This window comes from Grammomys surdaster, unplaced genomic scaffold, assembly GCF_004785775.1.
Source record: "Grammomys surdaster isolate TR1022 unplaced genomic scaffold, NIH_TR_1.0 125156, whole genome shotgun sequence".
Classification (NCBI taxonomy): Eukaryota; Metazoa; Chordata; class Mammalia; order Rodentia; family Muridae; genus Grammomys; species Grammomys surdaster.
The window spans coordinates 198,179-226,033 of NW_021620050.1; the positions used below are offsets into that span (position 1 = coordinate 198,179).

At 49.1% G+C, this 27,855-nt stretch overlaps 1 protein-coding gene across 1 annotated transcript; it reads left to right on the plus strand.

Moving 5' to 3' along the window:
• On the plus strand, positions 1 to 27,177 carry Phgdh (phosphoglycerate dehydrogenase). The gene is made up of 12 exons (XM_028785195.1): positions 1 to 332; positions 4,884 to 5,035; positions 6,513 to 6,578; positions 11,261 to 11,315; positions 11,413 to 11,511; positions 19,429 to 19,561; positions 19,984 to 20,132; positions 21,055 to 21,207; positions 23,955 to 24,087; positions 25,035 to 25,165; positions 25,927 to 26,164; positions 26,893 to 27,177. The coding sequence occupies exons 1-12, from the start codon at positions 195 to 197 to the stop codon at positions 27,045 to 27,047; spliced, it is 1,602 nt and encodes a 533-aa protein (XP_028641028.1). The 5' UTR covers positions 1 to 194; the 3' UTR covers positions 27,048 to 27,177.
• The last annotated feature ends 678 nt before the right edge of the window (positions 27,178 to 27,855 follow it).

The following is a 27,855-nucleotide window of genomic DNA, read 5'->3' on the forward strand; positions in this document are numbered from 1 at the left end:
GGAGGCGGAGTCAGCAGAGTTTAAGCATTTCTGACCAATCAAAAGGAGACTATTGGCGCGAGGAGGGGGAGGATAAAGGGGGAGCGGGAGACCGAGAACCCTGCCCAGTCACCCGAGCTCGCCCAGCCTGCAGTTTCCTGAACTAAGTGCTTCTGCCCACCCAGAGCTACTGATTCTAAGGCCTGGCTCCAGCAATGGCCTTCGCAAATCTGCGCAAAGTACTCATCAGTGACAGCCTGGACCCCTGCTGCCGGAAGATCCTGCAAGATGGAGGGCTGCAGGTGGTGGAGAAGCAGAACTTGAGCAAGGAGGAGCTGATAGCCGAGCTGCAGGTAAGGCGAACCGGACACAAGCGAAGTCACCGGGCATCTTTATGGCCAAACCGGCTGGCCCCAGCGATGCCAGGGCTGTCCTCCCCTATCTTATCAGTTGGCCCCGGGGCCTCCCGAGATTGGGGACCAGCAGTGGGAGGGAAGAACGGCGGAGAGGAACGAATGGCCTGGAGCTGGCAGAATGCAAACTTTTCCTGCTGTTTGCTACCGCGTGTTTCTTGCCGGCGCTGCAAAGTGCAGCTGCTCCATCTGGTACTGCGGGATGCCAGAACCTCTCCGGAGCTTTCGCGCCTGGCGGCCCAGGCTGCGAGCTCCCGGCTCGGGGTGCTACACGCGGAGACGTGTGTACCGGGAACTCATCCCTGCCCAGTGCAGGCTGCTGGGGTGGGGGCAGGGGGCGCTGGCTCTGCCCCTGCAGGTCCCGTGGCATTTGTGGCAGCGAACTCGCACCGCCTTTTGTCTGATGCAAGACCTTGGCGCTCTTTCCCGAGCCCTGGGCCTCCGGGGAGCGCTAGCGGGATTCGGGGCGGGCTGGGGGTGCAGCTAGAGCCCCGCGCCGCCCACGCGGCCGCCGTTCGGAGTCAGCCTCCACCATTGGCTTCACCACCGATCAGGCCCGACTTCACTACATCAGAATCCTGTCCCAAGCGCAATAGGGACCGGTTACTTCTACCAAGTCTTCGGAGAAAACCTCTAATCGTTATAAAACTTAAAAGTCTTTCACTTATTTGCAAAGCTTTTGTAAATCGGGTGACTCTGCTCAGATGTAAGGGATTTCTGCTTTGTGAGCACTTCACTCCAGTTCCTGCCCTTCCTGCAGGTCTAAGGCATCCAGGTACGCTGTCTCATTCCCAGCTGTCATGCCCCACCCCCAAAGTTCCACGTGCTCGGCTTAGGACCTGCAGCCAGGAGGAATGTGCCTCTCCTCCTGCTCAGGCTAACCCCAGAGACCAAGCGGTTGTTCTGGCTGCCCTAGAAACTCTCTGAGCTCGCTTGTCTATTTCTCCCAAGACCCTGCCCCACCCCCAACCCCTTTCCTCTGCGGAGCTGATATCAATGGGCCCAGCAGCCCTTATCCGCAGACTTTTTCTGGTCCTGATCTTTATGAAGCTTGGAAGAGCCAAGTGGAATTGGTACATGCCTTTAATCCTAGCACTCAGGAGGCAGAGGCAGGTGGATCTCTGTGAGTTCGGGGACAGCCAGGACTACACAGAGATCTGTCTGGAAAAGAAAAAGTGAAAAAGAGCTGACTGGCTTCGTGCCTAGCACTAAGGAGACTGAGCAGGAAAGCTGTAGAGTGGCTTTCTGGCTACTAGTGGCTTCAGGCTTTGCTACTTTCTAGGGGCAGTGAGAAATGTTATATCCAATAAAGGGGCGGGAATAGGGGGTGTGAGGAGCAGGCCAGGCCTGAAGGGTAGGGATGGAAGTCCAGTGCTAGAAATGCAGGGTGCTTTCAAGCTGTGGAGACACTTGCCAGGAAAGAGGAGGAGGGTGCCGTTGACTTAGCTGGCTGGTCCCTTGGGGAGTGCTCAGCCTTCAGTGTGCCTTGGCAAAATACCCAGTTCAGAATGCCAATTAACTAATCTTGGATAACCTACAGAAGGACCCACATTTCCACCCTCCCTCCTCATTTTACCTCCTTCTGAGTAGTCTAGCAGAGTGTCTCTTGTCTGCCCCCATTTTAATCTTTACAGTAAGAAGCAAAGGTTCCCCCTTGCTGGAACTGGCCTCTGCTGCTTCGTACTCTGGGCAGGCTGTTTGCCCCAGGCCCAAGGAGACGTTACCATTCACTCTTTTCCCTACTGACAGACTGCCAATCATCAGGTCACAGCACACTGGGGCACTGCGTTTCATAACTCTTGATTGGTGTTATGGAAGCAGTAGAGACACAATACTATTGGTAGTCTCATTTCATGTGTGGGGTTCCCTGTGTGGAGTGGGTGTGAGGGCACGCACATGTGTGAGTGTATGAGTGCAAAGAACAAACTAGCAAATTAGAGGGCTTCCTTTTCTTTTATCATAACAATTATTATTTGAGACAAGGTCTCTGTGTGTGTGTGTGTGTGTGTGTGTCTGTGTGTGTGTGTGTGTACACTTGCATACAGCTGAGTCCTTTGCAAATGTCATTGTTGAGATTCAGAGAAACATAACGTACTCTGGATGTGATGACAAATGCCCGTGTAATCCCACTACTCAGGATTGCCACATTGCAAGATCATTTCAAAAACCCAAAGAAAGAGGGAGGCAGGCAGGCAGGCAGGCAGAGGGTGTCGCCTCATGCTTTCAATCCCAGCACTCAGAAGGCAGAGGCAGGCAGGCAGACCTCTATGAGTCCCAGGCCAGCCAGCACAAACCTGCATTCCCTACAACAGGGGAATCACCTGGAGAGCTTCACTGACTTACCCTATGCACTAAATGTTAGCAATCATAGAGTTACCCACAAGGCCAAGCCCATCCTCTTGGGAAAGGAAGCATGTGTGAACTTGAAGGAACAAGAATGGGGATAGGTTTCCAGAGTTAGCATAGTTTTTCTGGAACAGCCATAAATCAAGCAGATCAGTAACCTGCTGTTTCCTAGCTCTGAAGCCTAGGAGTGGGAAAGGCAACGTTTGTAGGCAAATGTGGAGAGTGTGTGTTCCAGATGAAATTCTAGGCAAAGACCCATGGAGGTGTTTATATCAAGGTGCTTGTATTCTCACTTGGTAAGCACTAGAGAAGAAAGCACACTCTGGGGTGGGGGAAGGGGAGTGGGAGATTCTATTTTGAGAGCCTTGAATGTAATTCTGCCTCTTCCCAGTGTTGGAGCACTGGGGTAGAGTCCTGGGATTACAGGTACGCATCACACATGAAAGACCGTTCTAATCCCAGCACTACACTAGGAGTTTTGTTAGGTGTGAACATTTGGGTTGTTCAGTGGTTTGTTTAAGTATAGCAGGGGAGGAGCACCCTGGAGGAGTCTTTGAAGGATGAGCTATGGTCCTAGGGAAGGAACAAAGGGTGTTTAGGAATGCAGAGGTCTGAGGGCTCAGCACAGGGTGGCGTGGCTGGTGGCCTCAGTAAGTTTGTAGTGAATAAGCTGACGAAATGGCATGTAGTTGATGTTGTAGGAGGCCTTGGAAGCCAGCAAACTCTGACCAGTATTGGCTCTAATATAGGTCCTGGGCCCTTAGGACATACCAGCTTTGGAAGCGTGTCTGTGCCAGTCTTCCTGGAGACACTAAAGGTTCATCATCGTCATCAAAAGCTGGCTGGGGCTGGTGGAAAGAAAGTACAGGTCCAGGGTGAAGGCTCCACAAAGCAGACTCAGCCAGGGAGAAAAACAGCACCGTGGCTGCTGTTCTCCTTAGGGGCTGTCAGAGAAGCAGACAGTTGGAGTCCCTGAGTCCTCTGCAGCTGCTGTTTCCTGTGGGGAATCCCCCAGAGCAATGATTGGGCAAGTTACCTGAACAGGGCAGGACCTGGGCTTAGGATCAGAGATGAGAGAAAGTGGGTCCACTCTCCCTTTCTCCCTGTGTGTGAGAGACTGGGAGTGCAAGGAAGAGGCAGGCACAACCTTCAGATGTCAGTTTTTCCTTCCTCTGAGGGATCCTGGGTGCAGGCTCTCAGGATTGCGCAAGAAGCATTTCTGTTGTTGTTGTTGTTTTTGGTTTTTTTCCAGCTGAGCCATCTCACCAGCTCAAATTTATGGCAATCCTCAAGCTCCTCCCACATGTAAGGCTTATAGCAGTGAGCCCCTGCATCAGGTGTCAGCACTCTCCCAGGCTTGTGCACAGTAAATGCAGCAGCGTGGGCCTCGCCCTATGGCCCAGACCCTTAGGCTCATAGCTCTCCCTTCTCCCTTCCTGTGGGTTCTCCTCTCAAGAACCACTTTCCTTTCAGCAGACATTGTCTTCCACTTTGCTTACTTATTCAGCTAGCCAGCATTTACAGTCTATCTTCCTTCGTGTGCCTGGCGAGAGGCTCAAGGAATGAAATTGGATCCTGCCTCTGCTCTTCAGAGGCTCAGTGTCCGTAGGAGGAAGTGATGTGGAACAGGACTGCATGCTATACCTGCCTATCCTGTTTCCTTCTCACATACCTGAGGCAAGAACCTGCATCTCTCTCTCTGATAAGGGATGCAGCTTAGAGGATGGAGACCAGACTAACGATGAGTATACAGGAGTTGCTGTTCTTTCTTCGGAATTTACCCATGAGGCAAGGCAGTATATAGGAATGTTAGTGTGTACAAAGTTGACTAGGGCATGTGTCTGGTCACACTGAGGTACTGTCAGGATGGATTATCCTCTGGCTCTAGGTCCTTATTGGGGCAGCATCTGTGGAAAGATGAATCAGATGCCTAGAGCCTACAGCTGATGCTATAGCTGGAGCGTACTGACCAGGTACTCATGCTTACAACTTCTCTCGAACGTTCTAGTTCACATTACCCTACAGTGTGCCAAGAAGCCAGACCCGCCTGTGAGTGGGCACTTATGCCCACAAGGAAAGCACTAGAGGCCTCAGGTATATTACAGAATAATTATATGAACCCCAGTATTATCTTCGTCTGCCCAGGACTGTGAAGGCCTTATCGTCCGGTCAGCTACTAAGGTCACAGCTGATGTCATCAACGCAGCAGAGAAGCTCCAGGTGGTGGGCAGGGCTGGTACAGGCGTGGACAACGTGGATCTGGAGGCTGCCACGAGGAAGGGCATCCTAGTCATGAAGTAAGTTGTGGGAGCTGATGGTGGGTGTGGAGACCGGATACAAAGAAGGGAAGAAACGCTTAAAGGAGAGCCATGCTTAAATGGGAGCCGGGTAGGTGGCCTTTCCGAGGACTGTCCGAGCTAGGCACAGGGTCTCTGTGATGGTGACTAGTTCCGTGTGGTCGTGCCAAGGCTGTGAAGGTGAAGCTGAGGCTGTCTGCACTCCCAGGGTGTGGAGTTCACCCTCCTGTAGTGCTTACACGTCTGCAGCTAGTGTAGGAGCCAGAAGAGTGTAGGTGAGGTTTCCCTTGTTTCCTGCTCCAGCCTGGCTCTTGCGTTTTTTTTTTGTTTGTTTGTTTGTTTTTTGTTTGTTTTTTTTTTTTTTGCTAGCTCAGTGGTCTTGCACCCTGTACAGATGCACACGCTTTCAAGTGACCTCCTGTCTTGTGTCTTCCTTCATGTCCCTGTGCCAGTCTGAAGAGAAGATCTCAGTTTCTCTTCTAGAACTGTAGGTTCCAGAGGAGAGGGGTCCCTGTCAGCACTGAGCTGATAGCAGCTCAGGGGCAGAGGTCATGGTCAGCAGGCTACTGCTGCCCTGCCCTGACTTAGGAACCTGGTGGTAGAGTGGTTCCCAGTTCACTTTGCTGACCCTGAGTCCTGCCCTGCCTCCCCTCCCCCCAGGACGATAGGGGTTGACTGATAGAGGTCAATCTGATGGTGGAAACGTTAAAGGATAACCTTCTGTGCAGTCCAGCCCCTCTTCTGCCCACACCCTAGCTGCTTCCTGAGGGAAGAGCCAAAAGTTCTTTTGTCTTGCACTGAGACAAACTCTTACCGTCCTTTTGTTTTTCAGAGAGTCTCATAACTCTTTGTAACCTTCATTTCTACGGATGAGCATACCCTGTAGAGGAAGCAGAAGGTTTAAATAAGTGTGTGTTAGGCTTTGGAGTTGTCAACATTAGTCTCCTTTCTGTCAGATGAGCTAAGCCAGAAATCTCCTGGGATTTTTGGTTGTTACTTGTTTGTCTGTTTGTTTTGTTTGTTGTTGTGTTTTGAGGAGTGGGCTTTTTCTCAGTTTGAAATGTGTTGAGTAAAAAGAAGAAACCAAACATAAAAACAGGATAAAAGATAAAAACAGGAGCTTTATTCCTAATACGAGCCAGCTGATGGGACCCCGGGAGGCTTACCCAGCAACAGACTGACCTGAGTGTTGTAGACTTTGCTCAGAGGCTCAGGTGAAGAAGGATCAGAGGAGAGTGTAGATGGACAGACCCTGGAATGAAAGAGAACTGGGCCAAACACCCTTCATCTTTCCATCAGGTACTTCCCTGCCTTGTGCTTGCCTGAGGGAGGGCCTCTGCCTTGGAACAGGAGGCCAAGGTAGTTTGGTTCTTAGGGCAGCAGAGTGTCAGAGAAGCCAGAATGGGAGCTTGGGGCTAGAAGAGTAAAATACTGGGTTTGCTTGGGCCCACTGACATCTCTTCTTTTGGGTCTTTAGCACCCCCAACGGAAACAGCCTCAGTGCTGCGGAACTCACCTGTGGGATGATCATGTGCCTGGCCAGGTAAGTCCCTGACTTCTCAGAAGACCCAGACACATTCCAGTAGGCCAATGATTACCCCTTGGCAAGCAAGCAGACCTAGAAAAGACTACAGGTGTCTCAGTCTGGAGTTCTGCAGGGTGCTGAGCACACAGACACAATGTAGCTTCTTGGGTGGCTTGGAAGTTTGCATGGGAAGATGGATGGTGTCTTAGGGTTTTACTGCCGTGAGTAGACACCATGACCAGTGCAAGTCTTATAAAGGACAACATTTAACTGGGGCTGGCTTACAGGTTCAGAGGTTCAGTCCATTATCATTAAGGTAGGAACATGGCAGCATCTACGCAGGCATGGTGCGGGCAGAGCTGAGAGTTCTACATCTTCATCTGAAGGCTGCTAGTGGAAGACTGACCTCCAGGCAGCTAGGATGAGGGCCTTAAGCCCACAGTGACACACCTACTTTAACAAGGCCATACCTCCTAGTAGTGCCACTCCTTGGGTCAAGCATATACAAACCATCACATTTCACTCCCTGGCCCCCATAGGCTTGTTCAAACACATGTCTGAGGGGAGCCGTATCTAGCCATAGCATAATAAAAAAGTACATCTAGTCCACCTTCCAAAGTCCCCATAGTCTATAGCAGTCTCAACAATGTTAAAAGTCCAAAATACGGGAAACCAGCAGGGCAAACTTCAAACTCTGCATCTCCATGTCTGATGTCAAAGCAGTCTTCAGATCTTCAACTCCTTTTTCATCTTTGTTGACTGCAACAAACTTCTTTCTCCTGTACTGGTTCCATTCCCTGCTAGCAGCATTCCTCAGCATATACCCTATGGCTCTGGCATCTCGAAAATCTTGGGGTCTCCAAGGCAACTTTAGTGTTATAGCTTCTTATTTCAATGTCTGGAATCCACACATGATCTTCTGGGCTCCTCCAAAGGGCTGCCGTCACTTCTCCAGCTCTGCCCTCTGTAGCATGCTAAACTCAGGTTGATCCACTCCATTGCTTCTGCTGTCCTTGGTGATCATCCCATGGTATTGGCATCTCCAACACACTGGTGTCTTCTGCTGCAAATAGGTTTCACCAATAGCCTCTCATAAGCTCTCTTCGTGATGCCAAGCCTCAAATTCTTTGACCCCCTTCAGTCCTGGGCCATCAACCTGAGCCTGCACCTTCACCAATGGCCTTCCATGGCTTCTCACAGTGCCAAGCCTCAGTTGCTCTTTATGACCTTTCATGCCTTTAAAACTAGTACCACCTGGGTGACTCTTACACACTACCAAGCACAGCTGCAGCATGAGGTACAACCTTGGCTATCTCTGGAACATAGCTTCTTTATGCTCTCAGGAAACACTTTCCAGAAGATTTCCCCTCAGTGATGCTGGTCTCTTCTAATCACTAACTTCTTAGCTCCAGCTAACCAGCATCAATTGTCCCAGTAGTGCCTTCTATTTTTCACTCTAAAGCCAGAGCTACATGGCCAAAGCTCTGCTGCGTACAGGAGCTAGAACATGGCCCCCTTGTTCTATTACATTATTACTAGCTTCCTGTTTTCCAATTCCGTCATTGCCTAAGCTTGGCTGTCCTGAATCTTGCTCTGTAGATTGACCTTGAACTCAGAGATCTACATGCCTGTCTCCTGGAATTAAAGGTGTGCACCACTGTGCCCGGATCTAAATTTAGCTGGGTAGAATCTTGCCAAAGTCCCACTCCCTTAATCGGTTATCTCCCAGAACACAGGATTCAGTTCCATTTCACTTCCTGGTGCCTCTTTAATATTCAGACCATATATTTTATATTTTTCCTTTTAAGCTTGCTGCTACACTTGTTCAAAATGCTCATCATGAGACTTAACCAGAGAACAAAGTCTCTGCTAGGCTTTTTTGAGACTTCCTTTGTGAATGCAATTAATACAAATCTCTTTACCTTAGCCTCAGGCAGACTCTTCAGACAAGGACAAAAAGCAGCCACATTCTTCACCAAAATACTACAAAAACAGTCTCTATACCACATACTGAAATTCCTCTCCTCTGAAACCTCTTGGACCAGGTCTGCACAGTTCAGATCACTCACAGCAACAAAATCTTCCACATTCCCACTAGAATAGCCCATTAAGCCCCACTTAAAACATTCTATGGCTTTCCAAATCCAAAGTCTCCAAATTCACGTTCTTCCAAATAAAAAAGCATGGTCAGGCCTATCACAGCAATACCCCAGTCCCTGGTACCAACTTCTGTCTTAGTTAGGGTTTTACTGCTGTGAACAGACACCATGACCAAGGCAAGTCTTATAAAGGACAACATTTAATTGGGGCTGGCTTACAGATTCAGAGGTTCAGTCCATTATCGTCAAGATGGGAGCATGGCAATGCCCAGGCAGGCATGGTGCAGGCAGAGCCGAGTTCTACATCTTCATGTGAAGGCTACTAGTGGAAGACTGACTTCGAGGCAGCTAGGCTAAGGGTATTTAAAACCACGCCCACAGTGACACATCTACTCCATCAAGGCCACACCTCCTAATAGTGCCACTCCCTGGGTCAAGCATATACAAACCATCACAGGTGGTAACAGCAAGCTCACAGAGAGTGCACACACCCTCCTCCTACACACTATCTGTCCTCAAACCTTTGAGAATGCTCTCTGTACCCTGTAGTCTCAAGTACCATGTATGTTCAAGTACCTCTCTGCTCACTTGTTAAACATTGAAATTTTATGTTTTTTACCCTTGACTCTGGTTGGGACAGCTGGGCTGTGGTTCCCATGTTCCCCAAAACTACCTTTCTAGGCCAGAGGTTCTCAACCTGTGGGTGGTGACCCCTTTGATAAATCTCTATCTCCAAAAATATTTGCAATACAATTCATAACAGTATCACAATTACAGGTATGAAGTGGCAACAAAAATTTTATGGTTAGAGTTCACCACAACCTGAGGAACTGTATTCAAGGGTCAAAGCATTAGGAAGGTTGAGAACCACTCTCTAGGCCTGTAATTTATGGAATGTGTAGAATAAACACTCTTATCATGCATGTGCCTACCTGTGGACTCCTATCTGTAGGAGCTCTTCTGGCAGGGTTCAGGAATGTGTGAGCCTCCTTGGGGACAGTCTAGTGACCCAGTGTATAGAGCACATAATACATAATAGGAATGCATCCTAACAAGCCAGGCAGTTGTTTGGCAGACATGACACACTTAATAGGCATTTTGTGTGTATGTGTTGTGTGTGTCTGTGTGTCTGATTGATACAGATTTCTAGTAAAAGGGGGACTGAAGCTGTTGTGACTCCATTTTGAAGACCCAGCCAGCCAGCACTCTTGCCTGGGGCCTGAAACCTACTGTGATTAAAAAGTTATCTCTTTTCTATCTTCTCCCTCCTGCTGGGAGAGTTAACCTTTGCTCTACCTTCTCCCAAGATTCCTGCCTAGCAGTGCAAACATTGCACTGGTCAGTGAGGGGAGGGGAGGAGAGCGAGTCCAGCACGTGCAGCAGAGAGCCTCAGCTAGAAGTTTCCCCCGTGGTCTCCCAGGATGTCTGGGCTGTGCCTGTCCCCAGAGAACTGTACAAGCCCTGGGCCCTAGTTTAACTTGTGCTGTTAAAGTCAGTGATAGTTTGACAAGAAGTCTCCCTCAACACAGCTTTCTGATTCTCCCACCCCTGAGGGAACCTGAGGGTGAGAAAAGGCTTGAGAATGAGGAAGTTTCCCTCCAATGCCAGAGTCAACCTATCTAAAGGAACAGGCAGAGTACTGTAGTTTGATGAAGCTCCCCCCATCTCCCAGGATCCCTTGCCTGATACCCCTCATCTGAGATGAGTGTAAACCATGACGTGTGTGCCTTTATTAGGAAGTACCTGACTCAGAACACTAGTGAGTGTTCTGCTCTTCAGGCAGCTCTCAGGGCCTGGGTGAGTGGTTTAGCCTGAATGCCTACAACGTGCACAAATAAGCTCCTTTGTTCAGGAGAAGAGTGGTGTAGGCCCAAGCGCTTCTCAGAGTCCAGCACAAAGAAGGTGTATAGCACGAATCATGCCTCAGCTCTTTGTTGTTCCTAGAGGTGGTCTTGGTGCCATGTCCCACAGCCTGTGTCTTACCCTTAAGTCCTAACTTTGCCCTTACTGCCTCTCTGTTTGATCCAGAAAACAAAACATGGCAACTCAGACTTGCACAGGAGTCAATGTGGTGTGTGGGTGAGTGTGGGTCAGAAATAGGTAGGACAGGTGGTGGTCGTGTTGGAAGTATTAGGACCATTCAGGGTGGAAAAGTCTGGACTGTGTTGATATGGTACCCACCTGCCTCAGATTAGCTCTCTTGGGGTTTAAGAAGGAAGGTTAGTCAGCTTCCCCTTGATAACAAGAGAGGTCATCCAGAGTGGTCCAGAAGAGGAACCAAACAGGAGTCTTTGAAGCGTCTGGCCCTGTAAGCTTTGGAAGGCTGGCCACTGCTTACAGGAGAAAACTTGCCAAACCCACTCACTCTTCTTGGTACCTTGGTAGTGGAGGCACATCAGGTTCTTCCCCAGCCTCCTGGCTAGAGACAGATGTTCTATGGTTCTCAAGTCGTGTCCTACCAATGTTCTCAGCTTTCCCTTACACACAGTGGCCCTGTACCTGAGCCCCCACACCCAGACTGAGTGTGGTGCCAGGAAAATGATGGGGATAGATGATACCTTCTTCCTGGGCTGACCCACTGAACCTGCCATGTTCTTACAGGCAGATTCCTCAGGCGACGGCTTCCATGAAAGATGGCAGATGGGACCGGAAGAAGGTGAGCTGTTGCCTTGCCTCCCCATGCGGGCTCAACGGCCAACCCCCACTCTTGGTCCTGACTTGGTCATCTTTGCCTTTTGCCTTTCTGGTTGTAGTTCATGGGGACAGAACTGAATGGGAAGACACTGGGAATTCTTGGCCTAGGCAGAATCGGCAGAGAGGTGGCCACCCGGATGCAGTCCTTTGGAATGAAGGTAAGGGTATTCCAAACACTTTGGGCATGGCCCTTTCTGAAGCAGTATTGGAAGAGACGGGTAGGCATGGAAGAAGCTGAAGGCTTTGTCGCACGTGGATCTCTAGAGCCTCTTATTAAATAAGCAGTAAAGTCAGAGAGAAAAGGAACTTTGATATCTCCATTAGGACATTTGAACTCAAAAGCTGGGAATACTTGATGCAGGTCCCTCAACTCCTGGGTATAATAGCCCTGTGTCTCAATGGGCCAGCAAATGTTCTTCCATGACACAAATCCTTTCTTGTGGTGTTACAAGGGCCTCTTAGTTATTATGTGTCCCCTCTCTCTGATAATTTAAAAACAAACAAATTTACAGCCAAGAAGTGCTTTCTGTCTTCTCCATGTCCTTCACACTCCCAGCAAAGTTTAAATGTGCTGATAGATGAACAGAGTGTCCCATGTTTATAATCACAACGTCTGGGAGACTTTGGCAGGTGGTTCATAGAGTTCAAACCCAGCCTGGGTTGCATAACAAGCTCCTTTCTTTAAAATATAAGCTTGTTTGCATGCCCTGATATGAGAAATTACTAGACAGCTTCATATCTGTCTCAGAAGTCACTTCAACACTCTCTTTTCCAACTCTGGGATCCAGGAAGCTCCTGGGTGGATGGCTGACAAATGTGACCAATGCTTGTCTGTGATGAGAGCTGAAGGCAGCTGAGTGGATGCCAGTGGACATTCCATATTTAATGTGATTGTTGAAGGAATTCAATGGTCACACAGCAGCCAGAAGGCTTTAGTTAAACATATTAAGAAAATTGTTTTGACAATAATCAGATCATCCCATGATGAACTCTGATCTAAAAGCTAAGGTCCGTGCTTAAGCAATCCTAAGTACATGGAACCAGTTCAGCTGAGCATTCTGTTTACGTGAAGTGGCTTGGGACAGACAATAAGGCTCTTGATCACCCCATAGTTCCCAAGGTTCTTGTGGCGTCAATACTCAGACTCTCCTAGCCTTTGAACATTAACACTGGAAGACCTCACAGTTAACCGAATCCAGCCAAAGAGCCCTGTTTTGTTTCCAGAGTAATGGTGGTGAGAGGGAAGCCTCCCTAGCCACCTGGTGCTGCCCATTTGCTCCCCTACCTACAGGTTTGGGCCATCTGGGGCCTTGAGCATCAATGTTAAGAAGTGATATATACTTCTCAGACATATGTTTGTGTCAGAGAGATGTCTAGAGCCTACTGATCTCAGTGCTGGTCTGTAGCTTTGAGTGTATCATACACAGCATGCTTGAATGTGTTTAAGATAAAGTTTAACAATGTAGTTCAGGCTAGCCTCAAACTTATAATCCTCGTGCCTCAAACCTCCTGAGTCCTGGGATGAGAGGAATGCATAGCTATGCATAGCTGTTTCTAACTTCTACCAGAGTTTTACAGGTATCGTTACCTTTACTTGGGGCTGCTTTTTGTCATTCCTACCTGCCTTGGTTTTGGAACATTCTTTGTGAACTCCTAAAACATGGCATGTAATGCCCTCCCTCGCCAAGCCCCTTCAGCAATCTCCCGTTCAACTGACCACCCTGCAATGTTCCTGGGTTTTAGTGAATGTCGTCTTGGGATACAGAGATTCTCCACCATCCAAGCTCCTGCCTGTGTCCTTGAAGCCACAGACAACAGGATAACATACTTCTAAGTCTCTAGACTAGGAAACAATGACCACATTAGGAAATTATATTACACTTTCCTGTGTGTTTGCACGTGTGTGCACAAGAATGCACGCATATGGAGGTCAGATTGTGAGACTTGGGTCTCTCCTCCCATTGTGTGGGTCCCAGGGATCCAACTCAGGTCATCTACCTGAGTACTAAGTGCCTGTGCCTGCTGGGCCGTCTCACTAGCCCTATGATTAATTTCTTATTAAGCTCATTTTCAAACTAGTGTTGTTCCCTTTAAAAATAATAACTAATCTGGTACAGCACGGAGATTTATAAATGTCTCTTTACCTTTAGACTTTTTAAATGCAGGAGTTTTGTTTGATTTGTTTGGGAGTACTGGGTGTTGTGTTTTATAAAAAGAAAAAGAAGCTAGGGATATGTTTGGAGGCGCGGTATGGTGCAGGGGAAGGGGGTGCCTCTGAGGGCCGGTGCTGAGGCATTCCTCCCCGTGAGGGACCAGCCACACATGATGGTATAGTATAGAATAGAGTTTATTTAGGGCATGGGGAGGGGAATTGAGGGAGTAGAGACAGAGAAGGGCAGAGAGAGACAGAGACAGACAGAGAGACAGAGAGACAGACAGACACAGGCAGAGACAGACAAAGAGAGACAGAGAAAGAGACAGACAGACAGAGAGACAGAGAGACAGAGGAGTAGAGTAGAGGCCGGCCATGAGCACGTGGTGGAGGGAGGGGAATGGAGAGAGAAGGGACAGGGAGGGAAGAGGAAAGGAGAATAAGACGAGCAAGAGAGTAAGGAGGGGGCAAGCAGCTCCTTTTATAGTGAGTCAGACACATCTGGCTGTTGCCAGGTAACTGTGGTGCGGTGTCTAGAAGAAGTGCCAACACTGGGTCTTGAACCCAGAGCCTTACACAAGCTGATGAGTCACTAGACCACTGAGCTACATCATCGTCCCTCTTATTATATTGTCTTGAGACAGGGTCTGACTGAATTACCCAGGATAGCCTTGAACTTATGACCCTTTTTCCTTGGCTTCTAAGTGCTGATATTTCAGACATGTTCCAGGATGCCCAACTTAAAGTAATGTTTTAACTGTGTAATAAATGACTGTGTTTCCTGAATCAGCCTTCCTGCATGAGCCTCCTCTTAGTAGCACTGCTTTCATACATCCCCCTTACTGCATTCTTCCCATGTGCGTGGAATGTGCCCTATGCCTAGAGAAGGGCCCATGTAGGACTCAGTGTTGCATATGGTGTTAAGGTAAAAATATAATTAGACCTACTGTGTTAAACTTGTGTGTGTAATGCTGTGCCGTGAATTACTGGTTTTTTATTGGCCAATCCACCAGTGATAGACATTGAGGTTTTCAGCAAAGGCCCTTCCGTAATTCCTACAGGGATAAACTGCATCCCTGGGATTTCCTGGCACTATCAGAGGGATTAGTGTAAGGTCCAAGTGGGGACCCTTTCAGGCTGGAGGAAAGCTGTTCATGATGGCTCAGAGCTCTGCCCTACCCACCATCCAACAGCCTGTACCAGACATTATCTGCGGATGCCAGAAAGCAAGGAGAGGGAGGTAGGCCAGGTGGAGCATGTCTATCATTCATGCTCAGGAAACTAAGGAAGGGTAAGGAATTTCAAAATTAGCCTGGTCTGCATACTTACTGAGATCCTGCCTCAATATAAAGAATTAAGGCCTAGAAAGCATGGAAAGGCTGGAATGGCTGGGCATCCTATCAGGAAGCTTAGCTAGAATATAGCCTACTGTCTGTTGGGTGTTGGGGGGCGGGGATCTAAAAAGCAACTAGACAGGTTTGGGCTTTTGAAACATTTGGGGGGAAAAGAATCTTTGCAAAACCAAGGAATCATGGCTAATAGTGTTGTATCTGATAGAAAAGACAATGACTTTAGCAGCACTGAAGAGGAATGGATTCCACTCTGCTGTTACCTGGAACTTTTCCTCACTGTGTGGCTAAATAACAGACCATAGTTAGCGACACAACTTGTTTGTGGCAGTTTATCCCTTAGGATGTGTGACCAGGTCCAAGCCAGCTTGGAACTGAGCCCTGTGCTTCCTCACCAGTGACCCCACGAGAGCCCTTCTGCATCTCTCAGTTATGTCTTTGTGGCCAGTATTGTGATGGATCTTGACCTCAGCACCGGAGGTCCCTGAGGGACAGCCTGAGAGAATTGGTTCTGTCTTGACAATGTGGGTGCTGGGAATCAAATTCTGGTTGTCTGCCTTGACAGCAAGCAGCCTTAGCCACCAAACCATCTCACCACACCTAGAATTCTTAACTAACCACCCTGGAGCAGTGACCTTCATACCCAGCCCCAGGTTCAGCAGATGTGCAATGAGATAGACACAGGCAAGAATGAAAAAGGGCTCTGGGAGAGCTGGGAGTAGACCAAAGCCTTCACCTAAGCAGCTTTGAGGTGACATTTTGTTAAGTTTGTGTGTAAAATCCATTGAAGTTGGCAAAGGGACCTTTGATGCTCAAAGCACAGCTATGAAAAAGGGAAAAAGCATTTTCCGAGCAGCTCTGCCTTGGAGCCCCTTAAACTTCAAGGCCTCATTTCTCCATCCTCTACTGAGCCAGCAGAGCCCTGCAGCGAGAAGAGGCGCCTCCTGCCTCTGCCTTCTGTAACACCAGCAAGGTGGGACTGGGTCTCCTGAGGAAAAGTGTCTTAGTTACCTTTTTACTGCTCTGATAAAATACCTTGGTCAAAAGCAGTTTGAAGGGGTGGGCATTTTAACAAGGAAGTCAGGGCAGGAACCTGGAAGCAGGACCCCAAGGCAGGAACTGATGTGGAGGTGACCCAGGAGTGCAGCTTACTGGCTTCCTCAGGCTACCTTCTTATACCACCCAGGACCACCTGCCCACGGGTGGCACACCCACAGTGAGCTGGTCTTTCCCATAGCCATCATTAATGAAGATAATATCCCGAAGTCTTGCCTAAGACCAACCTTATGGAGAGATTTTTCTCAGTTAAGATCCCCTCTTCCAGATGTCTCTAGATTGGTATGGAGTTGACAAACCCATCAGCACGGTCCCCAGCTCCTGTACACTAGGACATCTCAGCCTTTTCTGGACATGTAGGAGCCAGACAGGCATATCAGCCTGTTATTCTGTCCGATTTTACCAGCACAGTCCCCTAGTGTGAGAACTCCAGCCCAGTTCAGTTCCTTTATGCCCTAGTTACCCAAGTGAAAAACAGCAGCCAGGCTTCTCCCAGCTAGTTGCCTGAAGGTAAGTGAGGAAGAAACTCTTATCTCTCTGTGAGGAAGGTGCTCTCTGGCTCCTCCTTTCCCAGCCCCCTCCCCTCACCCCAGGTACCTGCTGACACAGCAGGGACAGTGGGCCTGGCTGTCAGCCCAGAGCTCTGCTTTGGTCCCTTAGAGTGGAACAGGCCACTGGGAGCTCCTCAGTCACACATGGCTTTGTGATCTCTGGTGTTCTTTTCTATCCCTCACTGGATATGAGAAGACAAGTACATCTGGATTAGAGATGAACGGGGCCCTTGTTCTGGTCTGAGCTGGCTCCAGCAGACAGAGAATGAATTGTGGGGATGAGGCCAGGGATTCTATCTATCTCTCCCCCTGAGCATTTCCTTCTTGGTATAGAAATGAGCAGGCTCCGTCAGAGGATGATAATAATGTCCAAATAGGACCTCCAAACCCACAAGCCCTTCGTGCTCTGTGCTATAGGGTCCTCACAGGGCCACAAGAGGCAGTGCCTTTATCCCTAGCCTTCGCTGGTGGCTGGGATGGGGGAAGGGAACTCCTTGGCTCAATGTAGGAACAGGGCTAATAATGCAAAATGCGGCTCCAAAGTGTTAACTTATTCATAACTATTAGTGGTTTTTCTTCCCTAGAAGCTCTATGTGTAAAAAGAAGTCTGTATTATTGTAAGTCTGGGTGTGTACTCCCTAATTTTAAGTGATTCACACACCATATAGTAGAGGACTATAGGTGTTGAAGTTATGTCCCAGTTCTGCCCCCAGAATTAAGACTCAGACTCATTATATTTACAAATATCTTGGCCATAAAGCTAGGCTCAACTCTGACTAGATCATAACTAAAGATATCCATTTATTTTAACCTACAATTTGCCATTAGCTGGTTACCTGTGCTCAGGTACCATGTATCCATGTGTCTGTTGGACTTTTCTACCCCAACTCCAACCCTTGCTTCCTTCTTCTCTCGCAGAATTCTTTCTCCTCCCGATGTCCCAGCTCTATACCTTGCCTAAGCCATAGGCCATAGGCTTTTAGGTGAAGCATCCATACAATACACAAGATGATCTCTCTATACAGAAGCGCAGAGAGGGGTTGGTACCACTCCTCTCTGCAGAGGTAGCAACTGCACAAGGATGAGATCTCATTCCCTCCCTGTTCTTTCTTACTTACACTCGAGTCCACTACAAACACATCCTTAAAGGGTTAAGGGGAGTTTCTTTTCTCTCGGAATATATTTATGTTGGTGAATGCTGCTAGAGCAGTAAGTGGCAGAGGTCGTCTCTCTCATAGTTCTTTGTGTTAGGGTCCTCAGCCATCTAGAGGAGCCTGACAGACAGCTGGCAGCAGCTGAGGAAGGACTCCTAGCTCCAGTCACATCTCTTGGTTGCAGCAGGCATACCTGCATCAGTGGACTGACTATACCCTTCCTTCCCAAGGACATCAGGGCCTTTGTGATTTAGGGTTCCTGTGCCCCTTTCTCCATAGTCAGAATCTCAGATAAAAGCTGAGCTTGGGAGGGAGGCCTCCTGAATAGATCAGGCAAAAGTGCTTAGGTCTTTGTTATTGTAAAACCTACATGCCTGCTTTCTGAATCCGCCTGGCTGCTTATGGGAGGATGATGTAACTGAGGTCATGGCTCTTCCTGAGACTTGAATGATTCTTCTTTGAGATTATCACCGCTGCTGGGTTTCATCTCATCCCACTTCGTTCTCTCATGGGGAGGAGAGTGTGCGTGTGCGCATGTGTGTGTGTGTGCATTCATGTGAGTGAGTGTCTGTATGTGTAGCATGGATTCTCCATCCCTTCTCTTGGCTGAGTCAGGAGGAACCAATTGTCCCTGTTAGACAATGCTGTCCTCTCCCATGATTGCCCCCACGCTCTTCCCCCTGCTCTTATCCCACCTCTCTGCCCTCCATGGAGGAGCTTAGGCAGTAGATGAGCTGAGCCCAAGGCCAGAGTATGAAGCTTCTGCTCTATGCCAGAGAGTGACCACTGCCTTGGTTACTCCCCACTAACATGGGGAAATAATACCTAATACGTCAGGTATGAGGTAGATGAAAGCCTCACAGCCAGGCCTGGTAGCACAGGTCTGTAATCCTAGTACTTCAAAGGCTGAGGCAGGAGGATTTCAACTGTAAGGCAAGCGTAGGCTTTTTTTTTTTTTTTTTAAAGCAACAACAAAGCACTGGACACAGTAAACGTTACATAGTATTGCTGTTACTAGCTTGCCTTAGTCAGCTATGAGCACAGTAAACGTTACATAGTATTGCTGTTACTAGCTTGCCTTAATCAGCTGCAAGCATCTGCACTTTGCCCCGCCCCGCTTCCCGTTTCTTGTCTCTGACAGGTGATGACACTGAACCAGTTTCATGAGGCTGACATGCCACATTAAAAAATTTGCCGTTGGTCACTGGAGCTTCAGTGTGAGTTGAGACTTTAAGTTCTGCATATTGTGTAATCTAGATTATTTCAAAACCAGGGGCATTTTAAACCTCACTGAACCAAATTCAGAAATAGGGCTCTTCCCACTGGTGACGTCAGCCCTACCTAGTCTCTCACCCTTCTTTCTAGTGACATATTTCAGTTTCTCTTCTGACCCCATAGATGCTGTCCTCGAGTCTGTCCTGGGCCTTACAGGTGCATCTACCAGCCTGTCTTCTGTTTCCTAGGATATCATGTTCCCCATGAGAGTGCCCTCCCTCACCAGCATTCCTGTCTCAGGGCTTCTGAGATCCTCTTGGTCCAGGCACACCTGAGCTGCTCCTGCATCTGCTGGGGGGTTTGGAGCTTGGTGACAGGCAGCCGTCCCTTTGCTCTGGCTGTGCTCCCTCCGGGTTCTGCAAGCCTCCTTCCACTGGCCTAGAGCCATCAGCGTAGCCCCAAGCCTATTGTACATTGTTCTGAGAATTACACTAGGCATTAGTTAGGCCTAGCGCGGTGCCAAGTTACTCATGGTGCAGTTATTGCTAATGCCGATATTGGTATTAAGATGCCTCTTCCTTCTCTCACTTCTGACCAGACTGTAGGCTATGACCCCATCATTTCTCCTGAAGTCGCGGCCTCCTTTGGTGTTCAGCAGCTACCGCTGGAGGAGATCTGGCCTCTCTGTGATTTCATAACTGTCCATACCCCACTCCTGCCCTCCACCACAGGTAGGCTCTCTGTGGGTTTTCTGAAGATACCATCATCAAGCGAGTGCAGGGAAGGAGCTGCCGGGGGCCTGCTGAGCATGGTGACACTTTGTCACAAATCCTTGCCTCAGATGGAGGAGGGGTAAGCTCACTGGAATAAGCCTGGGTATCTAAGTAGACTCACTACAACTGGCAACCCCAAGATAGAGGCTTCATGGGACCCTGCATTTGCTTCTTGGACCCACTCAAAGCACCATCATCTCCTAAACGTCTTGAATCTGACCCACATCCATCTGTTATCTAGAGCATCTAGGAAGACAGAAGAGAGACCATGGTAGCTCTCCAGCAGAAAGAGGCCTCTAGGAAGATGTGACTTGCAGGACCTGTGCTAAGTGAAGGGGTCAGGAGCCATCATAGCAGGCAACATCTCCTCTCTCTTCCAGGCTTGCTGAATGACAGCACCTTTGCCCAGTGCAAGAAAGGCGTGCGAGTGGTGAACTGTGCTCGAGGAGGCATTGTGGATGAAGGTGCCCTGCTCCGTGCCCTGCAGTCTGGTCAGTGTGCTGGGGCTGCACTGGATGTGTTTACAGAAGTAAGTGCTTGCAGCCTCTGTGTTGGGTCAGAGGGGAAAGGTGAGGAGCAGAGAGGCCTCGGGCAAGAAAGTGCGCCATCTTGAAGCTCACTGTCTCCAACACGGAGAGAGCTGTACTGCCAAGAACACAACTGGTTTTGAAGAGGCTTTTCCACTGTGTAGTTTTCTGCAAACTAGGGTCCTAAATAGGACCCATTCCTGGTTAAACTGTTAAATAGTACCTGTTCCTGGTCAGGCTGTTGCTGTATTGATAACTTGGGGCAGACAGAGAACTAGACTAGGAACTCCTGACATGGAAACAGAGAGTGAGTGTGTCACTCCTGATACTCGACTTAAGTCAGACATATGGCCAAGGAGATGATGGCCTGCCTGGTACCTGTTAGCATTCCTCTTTTCCTCTTCCCTTCCCAGGGAGGATCAGAAGCCCAGGAATGATGACAGTATTCTCCCAAAGTCCCCAGAGTATACTTTTCTCCTAGCTCAAAAAGGTTCAGCTTCAGCATACAGAGTCCTGAACATGCACTTCCACCAATCCTGTTGGCCCCTCTCCTCAGAAATGTTATCTTAGCATCTAGGTTCCTTGGTGTGGCCCCAGGGGAAAGAACATGGACCTTGGCTTAAATGTGGGTTCTAGTTATGAGGTTGTGGCAAGTCACTGGCCCCCTCTGAAGCCCCACAGCACTGGGATATTCCCAGCCAAGGGTGCACAATGTTTTGGTTTGTATTCCTGGTTCTCTGAACCCTGTCACAAGCTCCACTGTGTACGACCATCTTCCTAATAATGCAGTAGCATCTTCTGCCATCAGTGTCTTTGCAATGTCTGCTGAGATCCGAATGGTTGCGATTCTCAAAGTGCAGTGGCAACAACAGCAGAGGGTGTATAGCCGGTTCATAACCAACTTAGAGATATTTCTCTGGGCAGGAACCACCACGGGACCGGGCCTTAGTGGACCACGAAAATGTCATCAGCTGTCCCCACCTGGGCGCCAGCACCAAGGAGGCCCAGAGCCGCTGTGGGGAGGAAATCGCAGTCCAGTTTGTGGACATGGTGAAGGGGAAATCTCTGACAGGAGTCGTAAGTATCTTGACATGAGATGGGGGCCTGGAGTCTGGGAAGAGAGAAAAGACATAGACACAGAAGCTAGGGGTGGGCAGGCTCAGTCCTGGGGACTGAAGAGTTGGAACCTGTACTTGTGTTGGTGCTTGGGATAGAGGGACAGGAGCAGCCCTTCTGTAGTCTTGATAGCTAAGACCTTGGAACTGGGAGTCTGGTTCTGAGCTGTTATATTGTAGCCTTGCTGCAGAGATTGTGACCCTTCCCAGGCTCAGCCACCAGAAAAAAGGCTCCTTTGTTGTCCACATGCCTTGGGAATGAGGAGGTGTTGCTAGGGTGACAGAGCAAGGCTGTGTGTGTGTGTGTGTGTGTGTGTGTGAGAGAGAGAGAGAGAGAGAGAGAGAGAGAGAGAGAGAGAGAGAGAGAGAAATGGAGGGAGAGGGAAAGGGAGGAGAGAGAGGGAGGGGGGAGGCGGGTGTGTACTAGGCATTCTTTGCATCATGTCCTTGGTCATAACTCACCCCACTTTCTCTGTGAACCTTCCCTGTTAGTTGCCTCCTTGCTTAGTCTGGTGAATACCAATGCCCCCACATTCTGGCCCCAGTCCTTCCTAGGGGCTTGCTACCTCCTTCAACACTTTCTGAACCTTCGCAGCCCTGCCTCAGTTTTTTGCTACCCATGACTGTGTTTGTTTGGTTAATTGGTTTTGGTTTGTTTGTTTTGTTTTTTTGTTTTTTGGTTTTTTTGAGGCAGGGTCTCACTATGTAGCCCTGGCCTCAGACTTAGATCCCTCTACCTCCCGAGTGCTGGGATTAAAGGTGTGCTCTGTCATACTCACTGACAACATCTTACGTGATATATTGGGTTTATTATCTTGTTAAAGCTAGATTCTAAGTTTGCTGAAGACAGAAAGGTTGATTTAAGTTTCTCTGCAGCCTGTGTAAATGACCACCAAGCAAGTACTTAATACTCTGCAAAAATCAGTGGATCTGACTGGCTGTGTGAGAGGACCCATGGCCTTCCTAGCTGACTCACAGCCTGGAAATAGTCCAGTTTCACTCAACCCTCCTTCCTCCATTTAGCTCAGCTCTCTGTCTTGAGACAGTCAGGATGCCATTTGGTCTGTGGTGATTGGGGGCCACTTGTGGGAGAGCCTGTAGAGCCTGTGTTGACTGTACGACATGGGCCTGTCTCTCCTCTGCACACTGTGTTGGCTTCTTGAGACCAGAGCACATTTTACTGTTATTCTGGCCTCTCTGTGAGTTTTTGAGCAGGTGACCTTGATCAGGCTCCTGGCTGAGTTGTCCAACTGGAGAATGGAAGCCTGGACAAAACACCCCCTCTCCTGCCTCAGCTGGTGCCCTGCTAATGAACATCCTCCGTTTCAGGCAACCTGATAGAGCCTGACCTTCTCAGCTCTTTCAAAGGCAGGCTTCTTCGCTCTCCCTGGGAACCCTTCGAGGTAGCCACCTGCCCTGAGGTGGTGGTGAGATCCCATGACTTTCTGACAGGAACTTCTTCACAAAAACTTCACGGAGTACAAAAACAGAGTGTTACCATCTTACATAAAATATGAAATCTCTTAGCACAATAAATGTTAGCAAATCAAATAATCCACCCCCAGCTGCTGATAGCCTTTGGAAAGAGATGTTTTTATTACGAGGGGACATCTCTCCCTAATTATCCCTGCATCTTCTCCAGTTCTCTGACCATAGCACAGATGAGCATTAGGACCAGGCTGGTTTCCAGAGGCACCTGACTCTACCCTGACATCTTCTTCCTATTTATTTTTAAGACAAACCACTGCACGTCCTTTTATTTCATAGACCTACAGTCAGCAAGCACACCCCCAGGCTGGGCCCTGTGGGCTCTGCACACTGGACAAAAGTAAGATGTGCTGGGGTTTTAGCTAAGCACATCTGCTCTGTCTGAGTCCACCCCCTAGTCCTCTGCTTTTCCTTCCTTTGTCTTCTGCAGCTTTTTAAAAGTAGCACTAACGGCTTGTCTAGTGATAACTGAAAGCAAGAATAGAAGCATTATGGCTTGGTTTGGTTTGTTTTCTCATCTCATAGCCACTTATTTGGTATTTCCATCAAACCCGAGTCTTGTTTGTTTGCCAGTGGGGCGGGCATTTGGCTTGTGATTAGAGACAGGGTTTCACTCTGAATCTACAGCTGGCCTGGAACACAGAGAGAACCTCCTACCTTGGCCTCCTTACTGCTCAAGATCACATGCAGGAGCCGCCATACCCAGATTTAAAACCCAGGTTCCTAATAAAATCCATCTTGGATGGATTCTTTCTAAGTAGCCTCAAAGAAAATTGTTAACCCCTGACTGAGAGCCAGAGCATCTGCAACCACAAAAAGGAGTAGGAATTTTACCTCAGAACAAGGAAGCTCTGTTGTTAGAGGTCCCAGGGAGGGGTGGGGGGTGAGGGGTGTGCCTTCAGACTCTATATTTGGGATGTCCAGGGCTGTTCTACTTGGCCCTGGATGCTCAATTTCCCAGCATGCCTCAACATAACTTGGCATTGGTGGATGTCTGAACTATAATATAGGATAATCAGAACTGCCTGAATGTGTTTATAAGTCATGGTAACTGATCATAGTGTTCAGTGACAAATGTGAACAATCATTTAAAATAATCAAAATAGATAATAAAATGAGCCAGATATGGTGGCTCACTCAAGCTGACTCTTGACCACACAACATTGATTCAGTCGTGCATTTGAGCAGGTATGTCCTCATTTATTCCTCCTCTTTCTTCAGGTAAATGCTCAGGCCCTTACCAGTGCCTTCTCTCCACACACCAAGCCTTGGATTGGTCTGGCAGAAGCATTGGGCACGCTGATGCATGCCTGGGCTGGCTCCCCTAAAGGGACCATCCAGGTGGTTACACAAGGTGAGCCTAGGTCTGGTCAGGTCCACAGCATGAGGTAAGGGGACTGCCTAGAGACAGGGAAGGGGGAATGGGTGTGTCCAATGCTCATTGGAGATCTAGTGGCAGATTCGGGGGACTTGGGTCCTGCTCTGGGTGTAGCTCACCCACTATGGTATAAGTGGGATACAAGTTCCCTGGGAAAATTTATTTAATTGTCACAGATAACATTTATGCAATGTTTTTAGGATACACATGTTTCCCATGCAAGAGAGACCATAGAGTTTCATGTTAAAAGACCTTGGAATCTGTAGAGAGAATCTAAACTATCCAGCCAAATTGTGTCTGATTCTGACCTGTAGTTGCATGCAACTCTGCTTTCTTGGTAGTGGGTCCACATTTCTGCAGATGGGGTTGGCAGTCCCTTCATTCTGTACATAGCTGTCTTCCCCCTTCACCTGTTTGGCACCTGACACTTTTGGGGAAAAAATTGTAAAGTTGGGCGGGACAGGTAAACCCCAAACACTGAGATTACCAGGGACAGGCAGAGCCAGGGAGTGCCATGTCCACTGGGCTGAGTACCCGAGGAAGCATGCCAGGGGGCTGTGGGCTGTAGTTACCCCAGTGGCACCTATCTGAGTGTTTCCAAGGATCTTCTCACCACTCGTGGCATCACACAGTTTTCCAAGTATCTTCTGCTAAGACAGGCAGGCCACGGTGGCCAGTTGAGTTGGTCTGCATTTTAGAGGGAAGTTTCTCCAATTGGTCAAAGCTTTCCAGATTTCTGGGCTTGGACCCAGGTTTGTCCCAGCTGGCATTCAGCACTTGGAAACAGTCACAGTGCCCAGTGCAGCTGGGGTTCCCAGGACAACAAGGGCCTTGAGACTGAGAGTTAAGTGCCTGTGACTCCCTGCCTCCTCCTTTGGTACCTAGTGAACAGTGATCTTCAGGGCAGCTCTCTGTGTCCCCAGGAACATCTCTGAAGAATGCTGGAACCTGCCTGAGCCCTGCAGTCATTGTTGGCCTTCTGAGAGAAGCATCCAAGCAGGCAGACGTGAACTTGGTGAACGCTAAGCTACTGGTGAAAGAGGCTGGCCTCAATGTACGTCCCCTTTTTACTCTGAGCCCTGCTCTGCCACCCTTCTCTTTTTTTAATTTGTTTTTAAGATATTCTCATGCCGGGCAGTGGTGGCGCACGCCTTTAATCCTAGCACTTGGGAGGCAGAGGCAGGCAGATTTCTGAGTTCGAGGCTGGCCTGGTCTAAAGAGTGAGTTCCAGGACAGCCAGGACTACACACAGAAACCCTGTCTCGAAAAACAAAACAAAAAAAATGATATTCTCATAGAACCCGAGTTGTCCTTGAACTCCCGATCCTCCTGCTACTAACTCCCCAAAGCATGTATCCTCGTGCCTCGCCCCACCACGCATCTTAGAAGCCTGTTCAGTTTCATTCGGGTTTGCTTCTTGCTATCCACCCTGCCTACTGATGAGAGCCAGCCTTAACTCCTTCATCTGTAAAGGGAAAGAGCATATGTCTAAGCATGTCAGAGTGAGTTCATACTCACAAAAACACTGTATGTATAGTGCAAAAATGCTCTGAATGGGGGATCCTCCCTTTATAGGGCATATTGACTGTCCCAAGAAGCTAATGTCTGGGGACATAATGCTCATGCCATTTGTCCCTGACCCCAAATCACTGAACTAGTGGACTAGACTAGATCTCTCTCTCTCTCTCTCTCTCTCTCTCTCTCTCACACACACACACACACACACACACACACATACACACACACACATATATATACATGCTGGTAATTGGGCTGAGGGGAGAGTTCAGCTGTGTCTCTGTCTTCTCTCTGCAGGTCACCACCTCCCACAGTCCTGGGGTCCCAGGGGAGCAGGGCAGCGGAGAATGCCTCCTGACTGTGGCCCTGGCAGATGCTCCCTACCAAGCTGTGGGCTTGGTCCAGGGCACCACACCAATGTTGCAGGGGCTCAACGGAGCTGTCTTCAGGCCAGAGGTGCCACTACGCAGGGGCCAGCCCCTGCTCATGTTCCGGGCTCAGACCTCCAACCCTGTAATGCTGCCCACTATGATCGGTGAGAAGGCTTTTGTGGGGGCGGCTGGCCAGGCTTCTGAGGTGGAGATGGTGGGGGGTGTCTTCCCTGGAATTGGGTCCTGGAGAGATGCTTCCTTTGGGCCTTTTTCTGCCTCGGGCATGTCTATATGTTCCTTACAGAAGAGGGTCTTACAGAACTGTTTCTACAACATTAGGCCCAGGCAGGGAAAATGGCTTATCTGCGGATCACAGACGTAGGGGCAAAGGTGGGCAGACTGCCCGTTATCCCCAGCCATGGTATAAGTTTGCAATGTTCCTGCACACTCTATATCCTGAGAGCTTCCTAAATGAACGGTCTATAGGTCCTAGTGACCAGCTTAGCCACAGCAAAGTGTGTCAGAGCACCTCTTCTGTGGTGTAGCCCCAGTCTCCTGGGACCTGAGCTGCTGAGGGGTCTGGGTCTGGGCAGAGGGTGTGTCCCAGACTTTGGGAGGTGGGGGAGTTGTCTTATCTCACCATCTTTGCCAGATGCCCAGAGGGAGGTTCCTTGTTTTCCTCCCTCCACCTCACCTGATGCTCAGGCAGTGCTGAGAAGAATCTATAGCAGAGGAAAGTCACCTGTCCTGCCGTTTCAGCTTCACCCCCCTCCCTTCCTCCCTCTCCCATGCAGCTTCGGCCATGGAACCCTGATTTCTCCATGCTCTGGACCCTGCCCTCTCACCCCTTCACTCAACCGCCATGCTCACCAGGGCTTTCCTTTCTTCCCAGGCCTTCTGGCAGAGGCAGGAGTACAGCTGCTGTCCTACCAAACCTCCAAGGTGTCTGATGGAGAGACATGGCACGTCATGGGCCTCTCCTCTCTGCTTCCCAGCCTGGAAGCATGGAAGCAGCATGTATCTGAGGCTTTTCAGTTCTGCTTCTGACCCTGGGCTCAGCGGGCCCAGCGCCTCAGGCTCTTCTGAAGAAACCTGCTCACTGTGACCTATAAGGAGAGGAGATCCACATACCTGCGGCGTCTGCCTGAACTAGTATGTAGTAAAGAATCTAACTCCACATGGTGTCTGTGTGGTTATTATCCAGAAAAGCCAGCAGAGGGCGCCGACGGGCTGCCGCTCGAGGTTTTGGCAGCTAACCGGCAGGGTATGTAGAGGAAGGTTGGGGTTTGCAGAATACCTCAACTTGTGGGGTTCCTGCAGATAGCCCCTCCTTTCCATTCTAAGGTTATTTAAAGGAGTTTTCACAGAAGCGTAGCTAGTATTTCAGAACTCTTTCATGTTAGGAGTGTACATTTAAGAGTAAAACCCGGCACAGTGTAGGCCACACCCCAGCTGCTGCTTTGCTTTCAGAAAATTCAAAGTGGGCCTTTCTCTACCAGAAGTCTTATGGACATGGCTAAACACACAGGTCATATGCTGCAGCGATGTAGAGATTCTGGGTCTAGAGAGGAAGTAATTTGAGGAGACGATGTCGATGTCCCTAAGAAGTCACTTTGGACAGACTTAGCAAGGTGAAGAACGATGTTGACTTGGCAGCTGCATGCTGCAAGTTTAGTGTGAGTTGGACAGTGTTTTACATGACTTTCATGGAAGGTGGCAGAATGAACTCCTTTCAAACTGTCTGTTGAGAGCTTCTAGCCCCAGCAGTGGGGATGATTTCACTCCCAGCCTACCTGCTGTGCTAAGCCACAGCCTCGGCTTCCTGCAAGCATGGAACTCCAGCATGGCCTGCTTC

Coding starts and splice junctions, on each gene's coding strand:
- Phgdh (XM_028785195.1), top strand. CDS start 195: ATGGCCTTCGCAAATCTGCGCAAAGTACTCATCAGTGACAGCCTGGAC. Junction 6,579..11,260: donor ATGATCATGTGCCTGGCCAG/GTAAGTCCCTGA, acceptor ATGTTCTTACAG/GCAGATTCCTCAGGCGACGG. Junction 26,165..26,892: donor AATGCTGCCCACTATGATCG/GTGAGAAGGCTT, acceptor CTTTCTTCCCAG/GCCTTCTGGCAGAGGCAGGA.